This window comes from Strix aluco, chromosome 11, assembly GCF_031877795.1.
Source record: "Strix aluco isolate bStrAlu1 chromosome 11, bStrAlu1.hap1, whole genome shotgun sequence".
Classification (NCBI taxonomy): domain Eukaryota; kingdom Metazoa; phylum Chordata; class Aves; order Strigiformes; family Strigidae; genus Strix; species Strix aluco.
This window is the reverse complement of record NC_133941.1, coordinates 23,023,845-23,046,848: the sequence shown is the minus strand read 5'-3', so window position 1 is coordinate 23,046,848 and position 23,004 is coordinate 23,023,845. Positions and strand designations below refer to the sequence as shown.

The following is a 23,004-nucleotide window of genomic DNA, read 5'->3' as shown; positions in this document are numbered from 1 at the left end:
TAAAGGTTATTTTGAGGTGTAGAGTTTTGAGAGCTTTGACACTATCAGTCTGAAGACTGCAGGTATCAAAATCAACATCCTTATATCTCTGTGAAGGTAATTATCATAGATCTCATTGCACATATAAGAAAAATAAATGAAAATTAGAAGCTAATTGTCTTCAGCAACATCACAAAAGCAACTGTGATCACCAAATAGATCTCTCATCTTCCAATTGTGCAAGAAAAAAGCCACTTTCAACCGCTGCAGAACTCATTCTTATACAAGGATTAATAAATAAATGAAGAAGACTAAGCTCTTCTGATAATTCAAGCCTTGGTGAGGTAAGTAATCCCTGGAAAAATTACAAATGCTAAACACCCAACAGTTTAACATATTGTGTAACACCAGGAATTCCCTACAAAAATACTGTACTGGGTGTAAAGATGGAAAGAGAAAACTCAGATTCTGAATATTCCCCCTCCCCCATTTCTGAATTTAAATAGCATTCTTTTGGCTCTCATTTAGACTTTTTTTCCACTAGTATAAAAATCATCTTTTCACAGAAATCACTAAGGTAATTTTGTTGAAATCAGTGTATCGTACAGGACCACAGCCCCTGCCTCCAGCAGGATTTCATTTAAAGTACAGAAACAGACATTTCCACAGATATACCTTATGTAATTCAGTTACAGAATTTATGTCCCTGGACAGTTAAGCTCTATTTCTGCTACAGCTTTCCCTCCTGGAAACAAACAATCAAATAAAAAAATTAAAAAAAAAAAAAAAAAAATCACTGAACTAAAGCTAGTCAGCGTGTGTGAAAAGGGAATGGGAAGCACCAGAATTGCATTTCTTTATGCTAAAAAATGGCAACTCCGACTTATTTCTTCAGCATCCACAAAATGAACAGAAATCTATGAATATGAGAGCCTCTGGGTGAAGCATTTTCTTATGAAAGATGAAACTCACCAATGACCAAGAATTGGAAGACCTACAAGATGCATACTTAAAAAGGATCTTCTAAACTACTACTTCACACACCTCTCATTCCCCAGAGAAATGAAACAAAGGGGTCATTTAGTGTGCAGACTGAGATTACTAGCATGACACCTGAAAATCAAAATACATTCCAAGACGTTTTTAAAAAACAAAACACACCCCAAAAAAGCACAAAAAAAATCCTCACCCTGATGGAAATGGCTAAAGAGAATCATGAACACAAAACATCTTTCTATTGTATAAGCCATGTCTGTATTTCATGGTAATTTTAGGATGCCTGAACTTGCACGTAAGCGAAGTGACAGGAGATGAAAAACTTGCAGCCTCACTGCCATGGAGCTACTTAAAAATGGTTTATTGACACATAATAAATTATCTCCAATGCTTCAGATTTGACATAATTTTGGTGCATTAACTGCTTTTCTAAAAATCCTATTTCCCTCCTTTCAGGATTTATTTTGGAAATCCTACCAAAGATGAGATTTGTTCTCAGTACCCACAGTAAATCACTTTACCAGGTGAAGGGTGATGTATTCTTTACTTCATCAGCCTGAAGTCAAGCTTTCCATTAAAACACTGAAGGTCAAATTCATCCCCTGCAAAGACTGCTGCAATCAACGCATGCTGAACTAACTGTAATTCTGGTTTAAGAGATTCCTTGTTTCTTCAGGGACACCGATCTACTCTGGAGACTGCTGTGCCTCAGACCAGTATGCAACTTAAAAATATTTTTACATCTAGCCACATGATGGAGCTAAAACTCAGTTTAATTTTATTAAATTGGCTTAACATTGGACCATAAAATAATTAAACAACTAAACTGTCCAGTTTCCATCATGTATGATTAACTTTGTATTCTGTGAGTCGAGAGTTTATACTACTATTAGAAAAAAGGTATTAATCACACACTTGTATTTTGAGCAAAACATCTGCAGCACTGAATACAGCTAAGCTACTCACCTGATGAGCATCCAGATCAATAATTGTGGCTTTAGACACCCCTTGTACTCTTTCAAATAAGAACTGGATATATAAGCAAAAAAAAAAGATATGTAAAGTTATGAAGTTAGGTGACAGATTAAACTGGAGGCTTGAAGCTTGCAGAGTATATTGCTGTTCTGATTTGAATGTAGTGTGTGTCTATTCATGCCATTCACCAAATAAACAGCTAAGTGATTGTAATATTTTTTATGTGAAATAACTAGAGCTTTTGCAATTAAATTTGTTGTGGTTATACAATAAAAACCCCTATACATTTCCACAGTCATCTGTGCAGGTATCTGCCTACCTGTAGAGAAAGTCAGTGGAGAGAGGGAAGAAAAAGATTTCTACTCATTTCCTCTTTCTCCCACAAAGTACCAGACACAACACAGGATGAAGGACATGTCTTTCTACAGCATCCCACACTAAATTGTAAAGCGGAGTCTGCAATGGAGGCATAAGCCCAATGGCACTGACTAACGCAATGGAGCCAGGGTAATAAACCCTGCCGTAGTAATACTGGCTCTACACAGGTGTAGCTGGTTCAGCTCTGCATCCTGTACCAGCCAGACAGAAAAGGACAGCTCCAACTAGGGATTATAAAGCTGATCATGGCATTGGTGCTGTCAGAGGCTGGAGCAGAACCAGCAAAAGCACCAAGAAAGCAACAGCAACAACTGCAGGTAGGGACAGGGTGAAGCAAGAGCTGCACAGGCCCCAAAACATCAAGGAGCTAACTTCATGAGACACAAACAATAGCACAAGTGAGGCGTATCAGCAGGAAGGGAGAAACAGTCCACTGCCATGGCATCCAACTGCGTAAGCATAAAATCCACCATTTAGGAAAAGCTGCTGTAGGGACTGTACGTATTAAAGCCGCTTTTAGTAACAGAATTAATTTCTTATTCTACATCTGTGAAGAAAAAAAAAATATTTTTAATTCTTTAAATCTTAACTTTGACAAGTTACTATCTGTAATATAGACATGGTAAAACCCAAAGATTTTGTACAAACTGTCACCCGCTATAATTTCTCAATCTGTATTTTAATGATAGGGAAAACAGAACACTGTGGATTACTTCTTTGCAAATTACCATGTACAGAAATTAGGATGTTATGTCATATAATGTGCTGCAATCATTAGAGTTTTTTTGTGTTTATTATTACTGATACTTTATAAATATTCTAGTATACAAATATACCATAGTACATTTGATAAAAATAAGCCCTAATTGCAGAAGGCTCTTGCTTCAGCTTTTCAACAGCTAAATACCAAATGTATTCATTCACATTCAATGATTATTTTGGAGACATTCACATTTTTATTCATGAATTTGAACCATGCTGAGCACTGTATAGTGCAGCTTGATTCAGAGAAAGGATTTCTGTCTGCATTTGTCTTGATTGTAACCACTGAAACTAATGTGGAATTTCCAGGTTCAACTGCGAGCCTAGGATAATTATCATTGAGAATATTAAAAGTCAATCTGGTTTGATTTTGAGTGCTTTTTTGCAAGACTACATTGTTAAAGCAATTGTAATGGATCATATTTATATTCATAAGTCTGACCCTTACAACTCCTCCCCTCCATTTAACAATACTGCATATACATTATGTTCTGCAGCATCAAGTACCACACCATTTTCCTATTCCTACCCATCTAGAGATGGCTTTATTTTAACCTATTAAGATGTAAATTTTCTATTTGTACAAATAGTAGAAAATACTCGCTTAAGAGTACTTCTTACCTTTATAGCCAGCGTGATATCAGCATATGCACAAAATCCTCCACCTTTGTCACTTGAACAGTGATGAAAACCACCCCCTAAACATAAAAATGTTGAAAAGGTGAAAAGCTAGATACTAAGGAACGTAGATGGTCTTTGCAAAGAGACAGACATCACTTACATGTCAGGCAGATGCAACACCTAGCGCTGTTAAACTCTTACTTAGCAACACAACAGTTTCTGTACACAGACTCTTAGAATGGTTTGGTTTGGAAGGGACCTTGGAAACCACTGAGTTCCAACCCACCCGCCATGGGCAGGGACACCTTCCACCAGCCCAGGTTGCCCAAAGCCCCGTCCAACCTGGCCTTGAACCCTTCCAGGGAGGGGGCAGCCACAGCTTCTCTGGGCAACCTGTGACAGTATGTCACCACCCTCACAGGGAAGAATTTCTTCCTTAGATCTCATCTAAATCTGCCCTCTCTCAGTTTAAAACTGTTGCCCCTCATCCTATCCCTTCATCCCCTGATAAAAAGTCCCTCCCTACCTTTCCTGTAGCCCCTTTAAGTCCTGGGAGGCCGCTCTAAGGTCTCCCTGGAGCCTTCTCTTCTCCAGCTGAACACCCCCAACTCTCTCAGCCTGTCCTCACAGGGAGGTGCTCCAGCCCCCTGAGCATCTTTGTGGCTTCCTCTGGACCCACTCAAGCAGGTCCGTGTCCTTCTGATGTTGGTGCCCCCAGAGCTGGACACAGCACTGCAGGGGGCATCTCATGAAAGCAGAGTAGAGGGGGAGAATCCCCTCCCTGACCTGCTGGCCACACTGCTCTTGATGCAGCCCAGGATATGGTTGGCTTTCTGGGCTGAAAACACACATTGTCAGGTCATGTTGAGCTTCTTGTCAACCAACACCCCCAAGTCCTCCACAGGGCTGCTCTCAATCCACTCCTCGCCCAGCCTGTATTTGTGCTTGGGATTGCCCTGTCGCATGTGCAGGACCTTGCACCTGGCCTTGCTGAACTCCATGAGGTTCACACGGTCCCACCTCTCCAGCCTGTCCAGGTCCCTGTGGATGGCACATCCCTCCAGCGTTGTCGACCGCACCACACAGCTCAGTGTTGTCAGTGAACTCGCTGAGGGTGCACTCAACCCCACTGTCCATGTTGCCAACAAAGATATTAAACAGCCACTCGTCACATATCTTATGTGGCCTACCAGACCACAGGCCTACCAGGCTATCAGGCAAAGGACGTGCAGATGCCCAGATTAAAAGGAATTGTCCCTTTCATCTAGCAACCACCCTAAGAATAGAGAAATGTATACATGCACACATGGTGCCTCCATGACAAAGCATACTGGTTTAAAAGTTCAGCTCCCCCAGGCATGTTGGAGTTGCATAATTAACATTGAGGCCAGTGGAAAAGACTTGTGGAAAGTTCTTTTCTACTGAACACCAGGTAAAAAAAAACAAACCAAAACAAACCAAAAAACTAAGAACTATGAGGATACCATTATTTGCACATACCATTGTCTTTGGTAAACACTCAGACCAGAAGAAACACTAAGAACTCCTCTTTAAAAAACAAACACACACATTCTTTACATGAAAAAAGTACTTAGACCTCCCCCTCTCAAAACATATTTTTTATATAATAAGTCAGAACTTTTTACCAAGAAATCCACTACAAATATCTAAACAAGAAACTTAACAAGTTCACTTAACATATCAGGAAATATGACAGGCTTTTGGGTTTGCTTTTAATGTCTATTTAATTTTTAATATTGGATATTCCCTTTGTAGAAGATGTGTATAAGAAATAATGGAAAAATCCCAGAATTGATGAGCTCTATGAAAATGGCAAACTAAGTCTTACATGACAGAAAATATTGCTTCAATAGTTGCATTGCTATTTGCTGTGAGCAGGAGAGTTGATTTATATTCACTATATTCTTCATAATTCGTTCAAGTTTTTTTCAGGAAAAACTGCACAGCCAAAAATAAGACACTAACTGGTACAGCCCTACTCTTCAGCATATAAACCAATCCCTTGATCTGGTATAACATACAAATTAGCTGATAAAAATCTATGAAAATTACTTTATAAGTTAATGAAAACAAAAAGTTCTATTGAAATATTTACATTTACTCCAAACATTTTTCCTTAATTTTTTTTCACACTACTTCAATCCAAACACTTTTCCTTATATATGATATCATACCTTTATCCAGTTATATTTTTTCTTTCCAAAAAATATTTAATTATAAAACTGCAATACGGATGATAGTGGATGAGAAAACAAATTCAGTACTTTTTTCATATTGTTTTTTCCTCTAGAGTTGATTTTAGTTAAACACAACCCATCAATTTCTGTTATTACAAACAGAATGCATATGATGATAAATGAAAATAATATGATTTTAAACACACTATTTCAAGTATCATTTAATGCACTACATTTGTACTTACCCACATTGATCGCCCAGCCTCTATCAACAGCAAGTTTTCCTGCCTTAAGAAAATTACGGTGAGAACTTAATGAATGAACGAGGCAACCATTTAACACTGTCTGCTTCCACCCCAAATGCAACTCTTGGCATTCAGACATGTCCACTGAATTTTCGGATGTTTTACCAGTGCAGGCCATTCTGAATCAGATGTCTGAACATGAGCCATGCAAAACTACCCTCAGCATAGTTAGCTGAAAAAATACTCAATATCTCATCTGTATTTCATTCTCTGGCAGTTGAGCAGGTCTAAAACTAACTGCACTTTGCAGAGATGGGCACCAACCCCTAGCAGACAAATGAGAAAGGAAAGAACAAGTGTTGGTAAGAGTAAAAAATGAGCAAGAATCTCCTAATATCCTTCCTGTTCATGTAAAAATAGGATGAACTTAAGCTCAAAACCCTGAAAATACAGATTAATAGTTTCAGCTGCAGGTCGGGACAGAAAAATGCTACAGTATGAAGCATCCCATGACTTTATTTTTTTAAATGATATAACATGCATAGTACAGAATATTGCCAATCTTCTTCCCTCCATACAGAAAAACTGTGCCTGTATCTCTCCTTTGAACTCAAATGACATTCAGGGAAGGGAAAGTACTGACAGAAGAGATACACAAGGCTTAAATTATGAAATTTTAATTGAAAAACCTGACTTATTTTGGCCAGGAAGAGTCAAGCAAGTGTTTAACTGTAGTATTCCTTAAGTGTCATGTTAAAAAAAAAAGAAGATATTACTAGCTGTAATTTAAAAAAAAAAAAGAAAAAAGAGAAAAAAGGTAAACAAAAAGGTATTATACTTTTCCCTAATCATGGAAAGAACATATTATACATTATATACGAGAGTAAGTTTGGACAGTTGAGAATTCTTCATCACCAATATATTTACATTTGAACATTTCTAATTTAGTATTAAGAAAACTACTGGGAAGGTAAACATCATCCTGTTATGAACACCTTAACTTACACAAATTAGTTCTTGAGAAAAGACTGTAGTTTCTGGACTATAAAACCCCTTAAGTCACAGGGAAAGCACATTATCTGTGATTTAGCATACTTCCTAGGGATTCCTCACCAAAAAACAATCTTCCCAAATTGCTAAAAAAAAAAATAAATCATTAAAGAGTACAGAAACTCAACAGGAATTTTCATGATAAACAGGACCATCAGGAATAGTGGAAGATTGTACTTATAACTTGTACTGTACAAATTTTATTGTCTGATTAATCAAAACTGCTTTTAAAGTACATACCTATTTTGCTATAATGAAAAACAAAAAAGGTAAAAACAACAGCATATGGCATCAAGATCAATCCAAAAGTGACCAGTGATGTCATCCGTATTTCAGGAGGCATGATACAGAGACATAATAGACAATTAGTGGCTATCTCTTCTACATGACCACATTTATAACTAGCGAACATGCATTTATGAATTAAAGATAAACACAAGCACAATGAAAAACATCACGAAACTATGCAAGAGAATCAACTAGTTCGAACCAAGTTGAAACAGATTTCACACACAAATACTGTCAAGACCCTCAAGAAATATCAAAGGCAGAATATTAGGAAACTCTAGACTCTTCCCAGTTATTTTTCTTTTCTACCATTTCCTTTGCTCCTCATAACTACCGTACAGAAAGACAGTGTGGGTATAATAAGAGAAGACTCTGCGTATTCCTATGCAGACAGGACTTTGCAGACCAAAAACCCCCATCTCAATAACCACTACTGACTGCAGTCAGAAATACAGCACAGAAGAGAGAACTGAGCAGGAGTCTGAAGTGATGCTGAAGGACTAAATGGAGACAGAATGGATCTACTTCTTTGTGAGTGACAACCAGGAAGTTTTAAACACCTTGAACTATATGAAACACATGAAACCAGAATTCTTTCTCTCTATTACTACTCAGTCTATAACATAATGTTTTAAAAAAAAAAAAAAAAAAAAAAAAAGAGTAAAGTCAAACTACCTCCAAACAAGTAGTCCATTGAAAGCAAGATGACTACACAGATACCACCAAGACCAGTTTGGTGCCATCTCCAGCTCCTGCTGGTAAACTGCCAGGAGCAAGCGTTCCAGGTGGTTTATGCAGGTTTGCATTAAGGCGATGCACTGTGTTCCACCTCCAGCATCTCCACCTTTGCTAGTTAACACCTACTAAAGGAGGTGGCACTTTTGGTATCTAGCCTATTACCATAACCCAGTGAGTCAAAGATTTATCCAGAACGTAGCATGTTCTTTCTAAACTCATATATTTAAATTGTCCTTAAAGGTTGGTTTAACATTTTCAATAGTTTCAATCTGGTTTTCTCATGCTTATGCAGACTTTTAGGCTTCAACAAAAGCATCAGACATCGCTACACTGTACAAACACTGCCACATATTTCCTTACCTCACTATTCTTTGACTTTAAATAACATGTACATCCAAGAAGACAGAGCAACACAAGAGAATTAAAGTAGAATTAGGAAATGGGATTTAAGAGGTGAGAACAACAATAGTTGGAGAAACAGAGTCCAACTTTTATTTTATAAAAGAAAGTCATAAGCCTGAATTAAAACCAGACTCAGCAACCTGCAAGGATATTTAAACATGGTAAATGTCACAGGACTTGCTATTGTACCAATGATTTAGGAAGAAACCACTGGCCATTTTTATTTAACACCTTAGAACAAGAAGCAGCAGTTAACTCACTTTACACAGACAATTTCAGCACCAAGGAGGTGACTTTTCGATCTTTCCCTCTACTATCCGCATGTTCAAAAACTTTCTGGAAGTTTTTCTTTGCCACTTCTCTGCTAAGATTACAACGCTCACCTTCTCCTCCAACTATAAACAAGATTTTTCTGAACACATGCATATCGATACATTCTTCAACTACCTTGAGTACTTCATGGTATCATGAAGAGCTACATTCCATAAATACTACATTCTCCATTACAAATAATAAAATGCACCAGCTTGCAACACAGTTGAAACATGATGATATACTCAAACTTTATGAGCTCCAGATTTTTAAATATCTATGGCCAGTGTTTGAATATTACAAAGGGAGTTAAGATGACATGCTTAAAACAAATAAACTGCACTGTTAGAAGATGTTTCTGAATCTTAATAGTATATATTATAGTCCAGTCACAAGTTGTCCAGTCCATTCTATCTCTACTACCTTTTGGCAACAAAAAAACAACTAGCAGAGAGTTACTTTTACATACACATTTGCAAATCCAGCAGCTGGATGGGACACAGATTTAACAACAGAGTACTAAAATACTGAAAAAAATTGCTATTTTTCTCTGATAAAGAATCAGGCACTGAGTAGTTCTACCGTTAAAAAAATAAATACAACAGAAAAGCAGGATATTTCATCTTGTCTTAAAAATCTGGTAACAACTGGCTCTCTACTTTCATTTCACACAGTAAAACCCAAGAGGGCTGAAACTTAATAGTGCCCAGATCCACTTATACACACAAATGATAGTAGCAACAGTTAATCTCATGTCAGCCCCACAAAATTAAAGAAAACCTGGAGAACTTCTTCACCAAACTTTTGGGCTCACTCACATCATTCTCACAGATCAGACTCACAAACAGTCCAACCTTCTTCATGGTTTCTGACAACTGTACTGAAAACCGTACTGCCCTGCCTTTTATGCACAAGTCATAGAAGAGCTCTTCATATTATTTACGTCTTTAATGAATTTTTGATATATTCATGAATATTTAAGAAACCTTGATTCCAGGGCAGATTACTAAGTACCTACATTTCTGTTGACAGAAATGAGAAGCTACCTATTAGCCTATTTCTAAAAATAATGCCATTACTTTATCATTCATTTATGGCTTCCCAGTCTCACTCACTTTTGGTGTCAGACATAGTCTGAAAGGTTTGCCAACCCACAGAATAGTGTTCTTCAATAACTGGCTTCAAATAGATACAGAAAAAACAATATGGGCTTCTATCCTTTTCACATGCACCCACTGTAACAACTTCTGGAAGAGTAGCTAAAATGCAGCAAAGATCTATTTGTATCATAATAGTAACGATTTCAGATAGGATTATTTGATTTGTCTTCCATTTACGTAACTGTTACAGCTCGGTGTCTGCAAAGAGAGATCAGGACTGTTACCATCTTCTTCCAGCACCATGCTGCAGTTTCTGAAATCTAGCTCTAATCTGACAAGCAATGATAAAAAGGGCAGAAAAGGCTCCATTAGTTACTGGTTTACAATTATGAAGAAGGCATCTTTTCCTCAATACATGGTTTAAATAACTCATTCTTGGCTCCAGCTATTAACTGTTTTCTTTCCTCCTACTTTCTCTAATAGCAATTCTCAGGCAAAATCCGGTGACGCTCACACAGCTCTTCTGACCAGAGCACTCATTTAACTGATCCGAAAACAATTCTGTTAAGGCAAAGCAGGCTACGTCTCACGAGTTCAGCTGAGCTGCTTATGTAGTACTTCCAACAGAAAAAGTAGATGAACTAACCTTAATCATTAAAACAAGCAAGGTGATATGATTTTTAAACTTAAAACACTTACCTAGCCTCAAGAGCAACCAAACCATGCATCTCTTCCCACACAGTACCAAGGCCATTTGGTAAACATGTGCTTTAAAAATAGCTTCCATAGTCTCAATTTCAAAACCTCCCATTCCTAGAATTTGCCTGTATTTGAACACTGTTTAAAACTAATTCTGTTTCTGTATTTGCCATAAATCCTGCCATACCTATCATTGCTTGCCCAGGCTGCCTCTTACTGTCTCTTCTGCAAATTACAGACCATAAAAGCACGTATGTCCTTCACCTAGGTAGCTGCTAACAATCAGCAAACTTTGCTCATGCTTAAGACACTAACTCTCTTCCCTCAACAGGCCTCCAGGGCTCAAGCCTTTGAGTTATACAAAATATTACAGCTCACAGCTTTATACTGTTTTGATCAACGAGTTTAAATACAATAAAAGTGAATGAACAGCACCTTACCATTATTGTTCCTCCTGTCTGTGTTCGCAGAGGTTTCAAAACTTTTCTCTGAACAACGAAATTGGGAAGAAAGGCAACTGGTGGAATTTCTGTGATTGTAGCCACAACAAATGACCACTACAAGGGGGAAGAAAAAAAGTTCCAATTAACATCTGTCTTAATGACGACATTTAGACCTCTCATCAGTTGCTATGTGCTGAAAAGGAGCTCACAGCTCCTTAGTGAGATTTTTACTTTTTGATGGAGGTTACCACAACATTTTTTATTAGTAAGGATGAACCTATTTGGAGGTTACGTGGTTAACTATGAGAATCATCACTTGCAATTACTATCACTAGGTTTTTCAGATTTTAGTATCAAATGGTAATAAATCAGCAGTTTTTCAGCAAGCTAGTATCCCTGGGATACTAGGGAGGACTGCACAATGTCCTTTGGCAGTATTAATAGCAAGCTATGCTTGATATATTGTTCAAACCTAAAATATCTTTTCCCGTGTCAACTCAAAAGGATGTACCAAGGAGAAAAGAAAAACAAATAAACAGACAACTCAACTGAAAAGTTCAAATACTTAAGTGAACACACAGTGCAAATTTTAGCATGGAGAACTGATTAAAATTTATTTAGCATATTAAACGCTTTTGGCAAATGTTTCAAGTAAACATTTTGTTAAAAAGTCATATTGTCAAGAACATGATTTGAAGGTTAGAACACAAAATATTTGCAATATGTAAATGGTTTTTTGCACTCACATATAGATTACTTCAACAAACTTCTACTAACATCGCTACCAGCAAAAACACTTCTAAATATGTTCCAAAGCCTAAGTCACAGGCAAGAATATACCTCAATACCTCTTCAGGTACTGAGAATTATGAATTTGACACCCTAGACAAAGATACTGAATAGATCCTATTTTCTTCAACAGTCAGAAATTTAACTAGATTCAGTACATTCGTTGCCTGATTACTGTTAGCTGTTTCCAAATGATAGGATGTACAGGTGGTCAGTTTTAACCAAAGACAATCACATGCCCATTTCAGGGTCCTCTGATATTCAAAAAAACCCCTTAAAGCTACTTTGGCTTCCCAGTTATCAATGTCTTAGCTACTAAGTACTGTTGGGTGGGGTGGAGGGTAGAGGTGACATTATTCATAAAGTTCTCTAAGTACTAACTATATTTTGTCAACAGTTCATTTGAAGCTCTTGCTATTTTTCTATTTGTAAGACATTATTCTGTTACCATACTATCAGCTCTCCATCATTAACAAAGTGCTTTAATTATTTTGTAATACAGTCAGTCTTGATAAAATCCATTTGCAAGATGTTTTAGCTTTTAAATAAATATAATGTAAAAAAATAGATTCAATCCTGTTCTAAAATGGAATTGAAAAGGTCACATTTGAATAAAGTAAATTTTGATCCCACATGTGAACGATGATCACAAAATTTCAGAAAGTTTTAATACAGTTTTATAAAATTTTAGTCTCAAGGGAAGAAGTGGGAGCAATAAAGACTCAAATCAACACATATGCTGCTGCAGGTTTTTAAATGAATGCAAGAACTCCATACATGGTATGAGTAAAGAGTAAGCAAAGCTTTCTATTCACAGCTGAGGACATTTACAGAACAGTGCCAAGCCCAAAGACATTCACTGCTTCAGATGTAGTCCTTTACTGTGTTTATGTAATTCCTAACATATGGGGGAAAAGTCATTTGACTGTGAGGAAAGTCTTGGGGTTCAAGAATGCAGCTACAGACTAATGAAAATGCTTCTCAGAAAACACCACTATAATAATTGAGAAAATATATTGCCTCAAACTGTGGACAGTTTTGCTGTTTTTTTCCTTCAATATGCTAATTTTGTTTTCCAACATTTCCTGCAATAAATTCTCAGAACAGCTATGTATATACCAGAAAAGAAATGCAAAGGAATTGGGTTTATATAATTGTATACTTTTTCATGTTGTAAAAATAAAAAATTATTTTGAATGGATGAGGACTACATTAATTAAGTTTTCCAGGCTGTCAGTTGGCTTCCATAACACAAGTCTTCACATTAGTTTCCTTTGATAGAGAACAAACCCTTCAAATTTTTGGTTGTGGTTTTGGGTTTGTTTCAGTTTTTGGGGTTTTTTTTTGGTTTGTTTTTTGTTTGTTTGTTTGTTTGTTTGTTTTACAATCACTATTTTTTGCATTGAAATTGCATATATCTGAATAATACCAGTTGCAGTTTCTTTTGTTAGATATTTGCTCTCACTCAGCCATCAAATTACTGATTCTGTAGTAGAGTTTTGTAGACATGTAATTATGTAACTTAACAGAAATTAAGACTTGGTCTGGATTCAGGGAAGAGTAATAATCATATATAAACACTATTCAATAACACGCCTTCACTTATTCTTTCTAGTTATCAACTCCATTTAACTCTTTCTTTATTTCCATTGCTAATATAAGATTTTAAAAATTATTTACCTTCCTGTGTTTTGGATAAATAATTCAATGTATGAATTCAAGTTTCAATTTTTAAAAAATTTTTCTGTTTTCTTAAAAGGAGTAAAGAAGTCAAGTTAACCCTTAGCTCGGTATATTTTCCTTTACCACATGCCTCCTACCCAATTAACTACTAGGCAGTATCATTAAACATGGCTAGGTGTAACACTACACCAAGATGTTATATACAAAAAAACCCCCAAAACAAAACAAGAAAGTCAACTTTAAGAGTTCTTAAATTTTCCTTGCTTAAAGTCCAAACTCTATAATAACATATATATTTAATGAGGATATTCTTGCAGGACTTTACTTATAAAGTATTATTACTATTAACATTAATTGCCCAACTGTAAAAACTCTTCTTAGTAAGGTTAAATGACTTAACAAATTATTTCAAATTATTAGTGTTTAAGGACTAAAAGTTAAACTAATAAACTAATGTTAGGAAGATAAAGCTGAAGTAGTTACTTTTATGCTGATACATCCTGGATTAATAAACAGCACATTAATGATCAAAGCCAACCTCTGTACTGCCTTTTATGTTATGCATTCATTGCATTCCAGCATTTTAAAATAGGCATCAAATTTTTTAAAAAATATGCAATTTTGTTCTTTAATATCTAAATTTAAACTATGTTTAAATTTTTGATAAGTTCCTGGAGCTAGTCCCAGTTTCAAGGGAAAATTCACAGACTTACAAATCCAACACCAAGCAACTAATTTGATTTTATATTTAGAAGTTTGCCTGGGACAAAGCTATATGGGCCCATCTTCAATAGATAAAGAAAGTATATCTTTAGCTTGAATTAACATAAGATAAAATCATAAAGAAGAGTAGGAAGCTTGTAATTTCCACACAAGTTTCCAGGTCAAGGTATGAAAGCACTATTATCATTAGGAATAAGATATTGCACTGCTAGAAACCAGTGACAGCCAGGTGATAAACCCAAGAAAACCAACCAGCCAAGAAACAATTTTGTTGCATCAGTCTCCCAGCCAACGAATCAGAAATATTAAAAGAAACAAATCCCTGTTAACTAAATGCTGCCTTATCCTTAAGAGGTTTACTAGTTGCTTTAGCTGTAAAGAATGCCCTACAGCATTTGCCCAGCGGTGTAAATACTGAAACCTGTCAGACCGTGTTCCCCATGACCAAGTACTCTTGTTCAGTGCTTTCTCCAAACATACTCAAATATCATTACCTTTAAAATAACATTTTTGTATATTCCTACAGACCTTTACCTGACACATTAACATTTACATGAGAATTTAGGTAAAAGGGATCAAATTCATCTATCTGCTCTCATGACCTTTTAGATTAACATTTTACAGCAAACCACCACTTCCCTTCATACATATTTTACCAATGAAGTTTGAAAAAAATGGAGCAAGGAAAAAGCACAATGTAGGGAGCAAACAGTGACAAGGGATGACAGCACAAGAACTGCGTGAACTGAGGAACCGGACAGGGGAATTTTCAGGACTTCTGAAGGTGCCCATTTTATCCAAACCAAACCCACACGTTTTCAGCTGCAGTCACCTATAGTCACTAATGCCACGCACACAGCCCAAGATGCATTCCGTGCTGCTTTACCTCAACAGCTAGAACAGCCACAAGTATCACAGGCTGAACCAATTATTTTACGAGCCTGCTGCTGCTGCCTTCATTCCCGAGAGTCCTACCACCTTCCCCAGGCACACTGCCAATACCACCACACAGCAGAGGCAGGTACCCCTGGGCTCTCGGCAGATGAATTCACACGACCCGACAAGAGTCAAAGCACACGAGCACTCGAGCACCAGACAACACTCCCTAGAATCACATCGATCCCCTTTTCCCTAGGCATAAAAATTTACATTTCTAATAAAGTGATTAACTTTTTATTTTTAAACCGACATAACTTGCAAATATATAAAACCGATTCAAATTTCTAAGTTCAGCTGATCGACCACCTGCTGCAGATCACTTTTCAGAAAAGCACATCTTGCATTCCACTGATGGACAAGCATTTCCCTGTCATTTGCATTTCAGTATTCACTCACATATGTTATCATAGAACTTCTCATATATAAAAATGGTTCAAGTGAAAGAGTTATATGGTCTGAAACTAGCTTTAACCTCATTGCCTATCTCCTTCCAAAATTTCAGAATGATGATATGCAGGAAATTCATTATTTTACACAACACCAGAAAAAGGCAGTAAGTGGAAAAGTACTGCAAGCAAGTTATCCAAAGTTCAGTCATTACCTTAGAGATCTAAATTCTTCAAAGGAATAACTGAGGTGGAATCACCTCAATGCAAAAGGCCACATCTTGTTGTGAGGACCAGTCATGTTACCTAAAGCAGGGAAACAGGGAGACACTTCCTTCCAACGTGGAAGTAATTTCCAGTACTGCTTGATCTACTTCGTGCATACCACTTTGTTTCTCTTCAACAAACCCCCAGCCAGCTTCAGCTGCTGCTAAGATACCAAACACCTCCTCTTCTTGCAAGTATATGGAATTTCCTACCAAATTCATGCTCAAATTTTAAATGAAGAATACTGAAGCCATCCATTATTTTAAGGGACCTAGGCATTCCCTGAAACACAAGCACCTTTGTAGTCTTCAGAGCTGATCCAACATAAAACTATGCCATTTATTGGTAGATCTGCATTTGTCTGGATTTAAAAAAGAATAGCACAGCAGACTTTGGATAAGGCAATACAGAGGATACCCAGGGCTTTTTCACATCTAGCCACATTATTCTTTGTTTGCAACCAAGCACTTTTATCTTCACCACTTGGCAGAAATTTGCTGGCATGACCAATACAACATCTTCCAGTTTCTACAGTTACAGGGAATATTCTCTCAAGAAAAGGGAAACAAGAGATACACAGTTAATAACATCTGAATGCACATGACAGTACTGGTTTTAAACACCAAGACACAAGTTATGCAGACAATTCCCTGTGAAGCCATCCTGTAGGTACTAAAAATATGATGGTATTCCAAACTGAGCTATGCACATTACCCTGCTTCAAAGACGTGATTCAGAGGTGCATGGTTCTATGGCCTTAAAAGCTCAGTATCAAGAATAGCTACAATAAGATCAAATCTAATGATGTATGAAATTGCATGTAACTTTATAGCACAGAATGAAGAAGTGTAAGAGAACTCAGAAAAGGAGTAAGAGTGAAAAAAGTTCACACAAATAATAGATCCCTTACACAGAAAAATAAAACATTCCAGAAATAGCAATACAAGGACTCTCTCACTGTAGAAGGGCAAAGATGACTCAAAATAACTTCTTTTGAGTTATGAAATAGAAGATTATTTCTCACACAAATCCCTTCTCATCCAAAAGTACTCCATTTTAGTGCTCTCCAATGTATTTTCAATTTCAGAACCATATTTTACTAGAGTAAATCAAAACTTACATTTTTGAAGACTGAAACCCTGGTCCAAAGGCGAATACTATTTACATTAAAATTTTCCCTGTGTTCACTTAAGTTTTCTGAAATAACGTTTCAGGTCACCTATATAACATGGTAGACCCTCCTTCCCCTCCACTCCTCCATAGCATGAATTTTTCTTTCAGTAGTCTCAATGACAATGTTATCAAAATATACCATTCTATAATCTGTAAAAGTTGATTCTATAACAAATCTAGTAGGATATCTTTTGTTTTCAACACTAATGCTAGACAGTTTGCTTGAAAAATACATTAATAAGTACAGCACCTTTAATTTATTAAGGTAGCGCCTTGTGTGAGCAACCAAGAGATCTTCATCAGTAGCTTCCCGTGCCTGTACAATCAAGTCATCTGCAATTAGTTTTTCTTCTGAAACAGGAGAGAAATAACAATTGGCATTGTATACCATCGCTTAACTTCCCATATTCCACCCTGCCAAAGAAGCTACTTTGACCTTGATGTAATAATCTCATCTGTAATGTAAATCACTGAAACAACTTCTGTTTACTCCGTGTTTACAAATTTTCCAAATACATACCCTCTATGCAAGGAAGTTATTAAGGTAGTGTGTATATGGTAACTATTGTTTACAGGAAGTTTTCAGAGTGTAATCATGGTAACTTCTTGTTTAAACTGAAAGAAAAGACAGGTAGTGACAAAGGATGAACAGACACAAGAGAATCACAAGACTCCTTACAGTCTAGGGCTTGACACACTGGGAAAATCTCGGTGCTCATACCATCAAATATTCACCATTCTTTAACATGTTTTAAGAAACTCGACAGCTGATACTAGTATTTAATTCCCTAAATCAGAGGAGAATAAAAAAAAAAAAATCAAAATTCAAACCAATTGCTTACATGTTCATGAAAGCAAACGCTGACACAGGATATTTCTCTCACACTCCTACATCCATTTAATTTCAAGAAATACCAATAGTATTAATTCTTCCCCTTAGAGACCAAAAGATAGTTTATTTAAAAACCTAGTTTTGTCAAGAGCCAGTTACAAAATATCACTCCAAGATTTCAGAACGTGATCAAAGATAATACATTTGAATGCATACATCTGGATATACTTGCCAGGAAGTTCATGTTAGGGTCAACTAAAAAAGTGAAGCAGTGCAGAAAAAGAATGTTGCTTTGCATATGACCACCACAAACAACAAATACAATGCATCGTGTTGATCTTCCCACACAAATTTCAATATTTAATTGCTGCAGCCATCTAAGACTGTACCTTTCTCCAATTTGATAGGTGGAGGAGGAAGAAAACAACTCACAAATGTGAGAGATTTTGTTCTGAAGTGTTATACAAGAACAGCACCTGCAACAATATTTGTTTTGGCAAGCTTATGTTTCTCCTGACTGAGGCCCGAGAAACATTTCCTTCATTCATTGGTGTCAGACAGAAAACCAAACTGTTAACAGCTTCATTCTTGAGGAAAGAGAAGGTAAGTGTAGAAAGATTTTCACTGGTGATGACAGGGAACAGTGTGGGTCACCTGTTGCCAGGAGCTGCTACAGAGCCAGAGAAAACCAGGAGTGTCGTGGAATATCCTGTGGCTTCTTCTTTACGAAGCAAGGAGAGTAAAACAATTGGGAAAACTAATTTTCTGTGAAAGACAGAGTAAAGAGTGGACACTTCACACAGAAAAGAGCTAGAGGAAAAGACTTTATATAGAGAAGGAGCAGAAAGGCAAAGGTTTTGATTAATTAAGAAAATGGTCATAGAACCCAAGAGTTAATTATTTAAGGTTGTTAGAGGGAAGATCCAAAACTCAGCTACAAAATTGAACATTAGAATTCGTTTCAACTCGGTTAAACGAATACAAGGCAGCCTAAAGTTGGAAGGGCAATACTTAACTGCAAAAGATCATCAGTCGAAGGAGTCATTAGAACCACATAAATGGAAGAGGCCAGGCTCTTGGACAACCTTTGTCTTGGCAAGAGAAAAAGCCCTTTTTTTTTTTTTTCAACTTGATGAGCAAGCTTAAACTTTAGGTGAAAAGATGCCAAGATTTTATAGGTCCTGATCCTAACCTTGGTTCTTACATTTATATTACCTTCCCATTTGTTCAAGCAGCAATAATGAACACCACCACAAAAAGTTCTGCCTGTTACCAGAGGTGTCTCAAAGCTCTTCCCAAACATTATCAGAATAATATCATGAGGTTGATAAAGAATGGATTTATACAAGCTACACTTATCTTTCAGCCAAAAAACCACCGTTTGCCAGTGGACTGTCTGCAGCCTAAGCTGAATAACTACATTACACCCCACAGCAAGCCAGCCATTTACACCTGCAGTTTCCAAAGCCACAAGGAATGCCCCAGTCCTTGCTACACCAGGTGTAAAGCAAAGGAAGCACAAGGCTAAAGGGAGCTATACACAGTACTCCCAAACTGCAATTCAGGTCTTGCAAGCTAAACCATTTGTAAACTTGCAAGTAACTTGCAGCTAAACCACTCGTAAACTTGCAGTCCTTCACAGGAAGGACTTTCCATTCATTACTCCAAAACTGAAGTCTGTGTTCTGTTTTACATCCAGGCTTTGTCCTCAAAAGAAAGAAGAAACTGAATATCAGCTATCCTCAAGAGGAAACTTAAAGGAAATACTGTTCTTACATTAATCTAGAACTGAAAGAGTTGGAATCATTAAACATCTGTTGAGTATCAAAACATGGCACGTTGAGCTATGTCCACAAGGCTCTAGCGTTCTGCACCTAACTTGGTCTAGGCTGAAAGTCAAGATTCTGGTGCTCACTTCAGAGGTGGAAACAGTTCTCAAATATCCCACATGACCGTTTCTTGTAAAGGCCAAGCAATGAAAACCTGCTTACTTCACGCTTCCATTCAAATCACAAAGACCAGAAATATTTTAAGACGGTCTAAGACATTGCTATGCTCAGATCTCTCCTTCCTCTTTTTTCCTCACAGTCTTGTAAGCTCTGGGCCAGACTGAAATGAACCAAACTAGTACTCTGATTAGTATTAACCATGCTTCTGGGGAGAGCAAATCATTTAATGAGGTTGAATTTTCAATCACATTTCATGAGTTTCACTCTGCACATACACCATTACTGAGCTGAAACCAAAACTGTGGGTTTATTTAGTGGAGTGGGCTAGAAAATACATTTTCAAAGGACTGTGAAACAAACCCTTGTATTAAAAATCCCTGGTGTAGGATGTTTGCTCTAATATTACAATTTCATCTTTTAAATACTTCAGAGACAAAAGCTTCAACAATGTGTAACACGTGACATCCAACCCACCTCAGAAATCCTACAGTCAATTTAACATGCTAAGTCTGCAAATATATAACACTAAACCACTCCAAATATGATTAAAGAGCGTAGCTTAAACCTACACAATGAGCAATGAAAATGTACAGTCACTATTATATTGGCAATTATGAACATAAGTCTGCACTAACTACATAATTTCTATTAGCTTTTGTGCAAATGTTGGTCTAAGAGGTACCTTCCATTATTTTACCTTTCAAGAAATTGATTACTTTTCCCCATTTCCCTGCATCGAATGGATGCAGTTTCTCAAGTCCCATGAATGTGATGTTGTAGTCTGGAGAATATATGATAGGCCAGCATGCTGATGGAGGATCCTCATACAACTCAGTTCTGTGAGGCCTTGAAAAGCAAAAAACAAACTAGTCACCATTTTTAGCAACTATTTACAAAGTCAAATGTTTTTCACTAAAATCCCAAGTTAAAAATTAGAGTCCTTATTAATACCAACTTTACATTAGGAATGATTCCTGAAGATGCTATTTCCAACAGTTACTGAAGGAAACACTTGGGTTGTTTAACTGCTCTTCAGCAGTAGGGTCACGGAGAGTAACATCCCTCACTTCCAACCAGTACAGTTAAACTCTTGAACCAACCAGTAGTGGGGAAAAAACGAACGACTGAAGAATGTACATTAATGAATTAAGCATATGAAGTTCACTGCAGCCATTACTTAATGGGAACATTTGCTTCTCTCCCCTCCTCTTTCCACGTTAATCAAGCAGCACCTCCTCCTTAGAAGGTGCATCCAGTTTTACAAACAACATAACCTTCAACAAATACATTACTAGACTCATATTTTAAAGTCCGTATCAAAACGCAATTGAAAAAAACAAACCACACTGCTCCTACACATGATGCTTCTAACAACACAAGGCTGGAAAGGTTTCTACAATCCTTTCCTAGGAGCAACAGATTAACAAATGTCTTTTGTGACCAGCTCAGCACAAGTAAAGAGGCTTGGTTTTGTATCTGCATAGCATGCAACCACAGGACATACTCTCAGCTCTGGATGTTCACGCCTGTAACCCTTAACCAACACTTTTCTCTACCTCCCCTCCAAAATCTAGTATTCTCCAAGTATGAGGAGAGATGGCAGAGTGGCTCAGAGCCCTCCTTCACATCCTTTACAAACACACACACCGAGTACTCTACGGACACCTGTGTGCAAGCACGGCCCAACAGGCAGCCAAACCTGAGAGGCGATTCTGTGTTCACACCCAGCCTATTCCACCGGCTGTGGCCTCCCTTACGGGCCCCAAACTCCGTGTGACTGAGCTAGGCTGAGACCTCTCTTGCACCCCAAAATTTAGCTGAAGTTTGCAAAACATTTTGCGACTTACTGAGCAAGACAGAAGGGTCTTTTGTCAGGTGAACAATACAAACAGAAAACCCCTTATTTCCAGCCTAAATATTCTCAAATATAGCCTTTTAAAATCCAAAACAAAAAAAACAAACACGAGGACAATGGATGTTTTTCACCACTCTGCAGTCCCGATCCCCACACACCACCCACAAAGAGAGCCAGGGCTCCCTGGATCCTTCCCTCGTCCCACCCCGCAATAAAAGGCAGCTTTTGTGCAATGCGATGTGCCACCCCCGGCCCCTGCTCCCGCTCCTCTCTCCGCCTGTCAGGGCCTCGGTGCCGCGGCGGCTGAGGGAAGGGCCCGTTCCCCGAGCGCTCCCTCCCGGCGGCCCGCGCCCTGCTGACAGCGGGACACCTCACGCTCCAGGCCGGGGACAGGGACAGGGCCGGCCCCGCCGGGAGCGGAGCAGGTGGCCCCAGCGCCCGCCCGGGACTGGCTCCAACGCCGGTTCCAGGCGGCCGAAACGGCCCAGCTGCCGGCGGCGGGACGGCGGGGGGCGGCCGGGCTGAGGGAGGCGAAGCGGCGCTGTCGCAGCCCCAGGCCGCCGCCCCTCGCCGCTCCCCGGGCGCACCTTGCGGCCCTGCCGCCGGGCCGGACCAGGCCAGGGCGGGGAGGGCCGCAGGCCCCGGAGCCGAGCAGGCCTCCGCCGGGCCCGGGCACCGGCCGGGCCCTCCCGCCGCCCCGAGAGCCGCCGCCCGCCGCGACAGGGCCGCGCCTGTCCCTGTCCCTGTCCCTGTCCCAGTCCCTGTCCCTGCGACCGCCCCTGCCCCAGTGCCGGCCCGGCGCGGCGCGGCGCGGTACTCACATCCCCCCGCCTTCCGCGGGCGCGCTGGCCAGGCCGCGCAGGGTACGCGGCGTCCCGTGACCCGGCAACGACAGCCCCAACAGCCCCGCCCCGCCGCGAGGCGGAGACACGGAGGGGCGGGGCCGGGCGGCGGCCGCAACCCCAGCCCCAGCGCGGAGCGCCGCGGCGGTGGGCGGCTGCCAGCGCGAGCGCGCAGGGAGCGCGGGGCTCGGGCCGGCCGGGGCGTCGTGCTCCCGAGGAGGGGCCGCGCGCAGCGAGGCGGCGGCGGGGCGGCTGTCACGCGTGGCGGAGTCGGGGGCAGGGCTGCCAGGGCCCGGGGAGTGCTTCGAACGGCATCTCCGCGTGGGCATCTACGGGAGCGTCGTGACCGACGGGATGACCCCGGGTCAAACGCAGAAGGC

The 23,004-nt window shown here is 39.1% G+C and overlaps 1 protein-coding gene across 3 annotated transcripts in view; it reads right to left on the bottom strand.

Annotated features, from left to right (window-relative positions):
- HDAC11 (histone deacetylase 11) overlaps positions 1 to 22,707 on the bottom strand; it is a 31,530-nt gene extending 8,823 nt beyond the window's left edge. For 2 of the 3 annotated variants that reach the window (XM_074836709.1, XM_074836711.1), the window contains exons 1-7: positions 22,604 to 22,707; positions 20,625 to 20,773; positions 17,397 to 17,497; positions 11,184 to 11,300; positions 6,155 to 6,197; positions 3,712 to 3,788; positions 1,942 to 2,004 (exon numbers count right to left, since the gene is read on the bottom strand). In XM_074836709.1, the coding sequence (XP_074692810.1) occupies positions 1,942 to 2,004; positions 3,712 to 3,788; positions 6,155 to 6,197; positions 11,184 to 11,300; positions 17,397 to 17,497; positions 20,625 to 20,773; positions 22,604 to 22,605 (552 nt within the window). In that variant the 5' untranslated portion in view covers positions 22,606 to 22,707. The remainder of the gene's footprint in view (positions 1 to 1,941; positions 2,005 to 3,711; positions 3,789 to 6,154; positions 6,198 to 11,183; positions 11,301 to 17,396; positions 17,498 to 20,624; positions 20,774 to 22,603) is intronic. The other variant, XM_074836710.1, reaches the window with a different exon arrangement.
- Between the last annotated feature and the right edge of the window lie 297 nt (positions 22,708 to 23,004).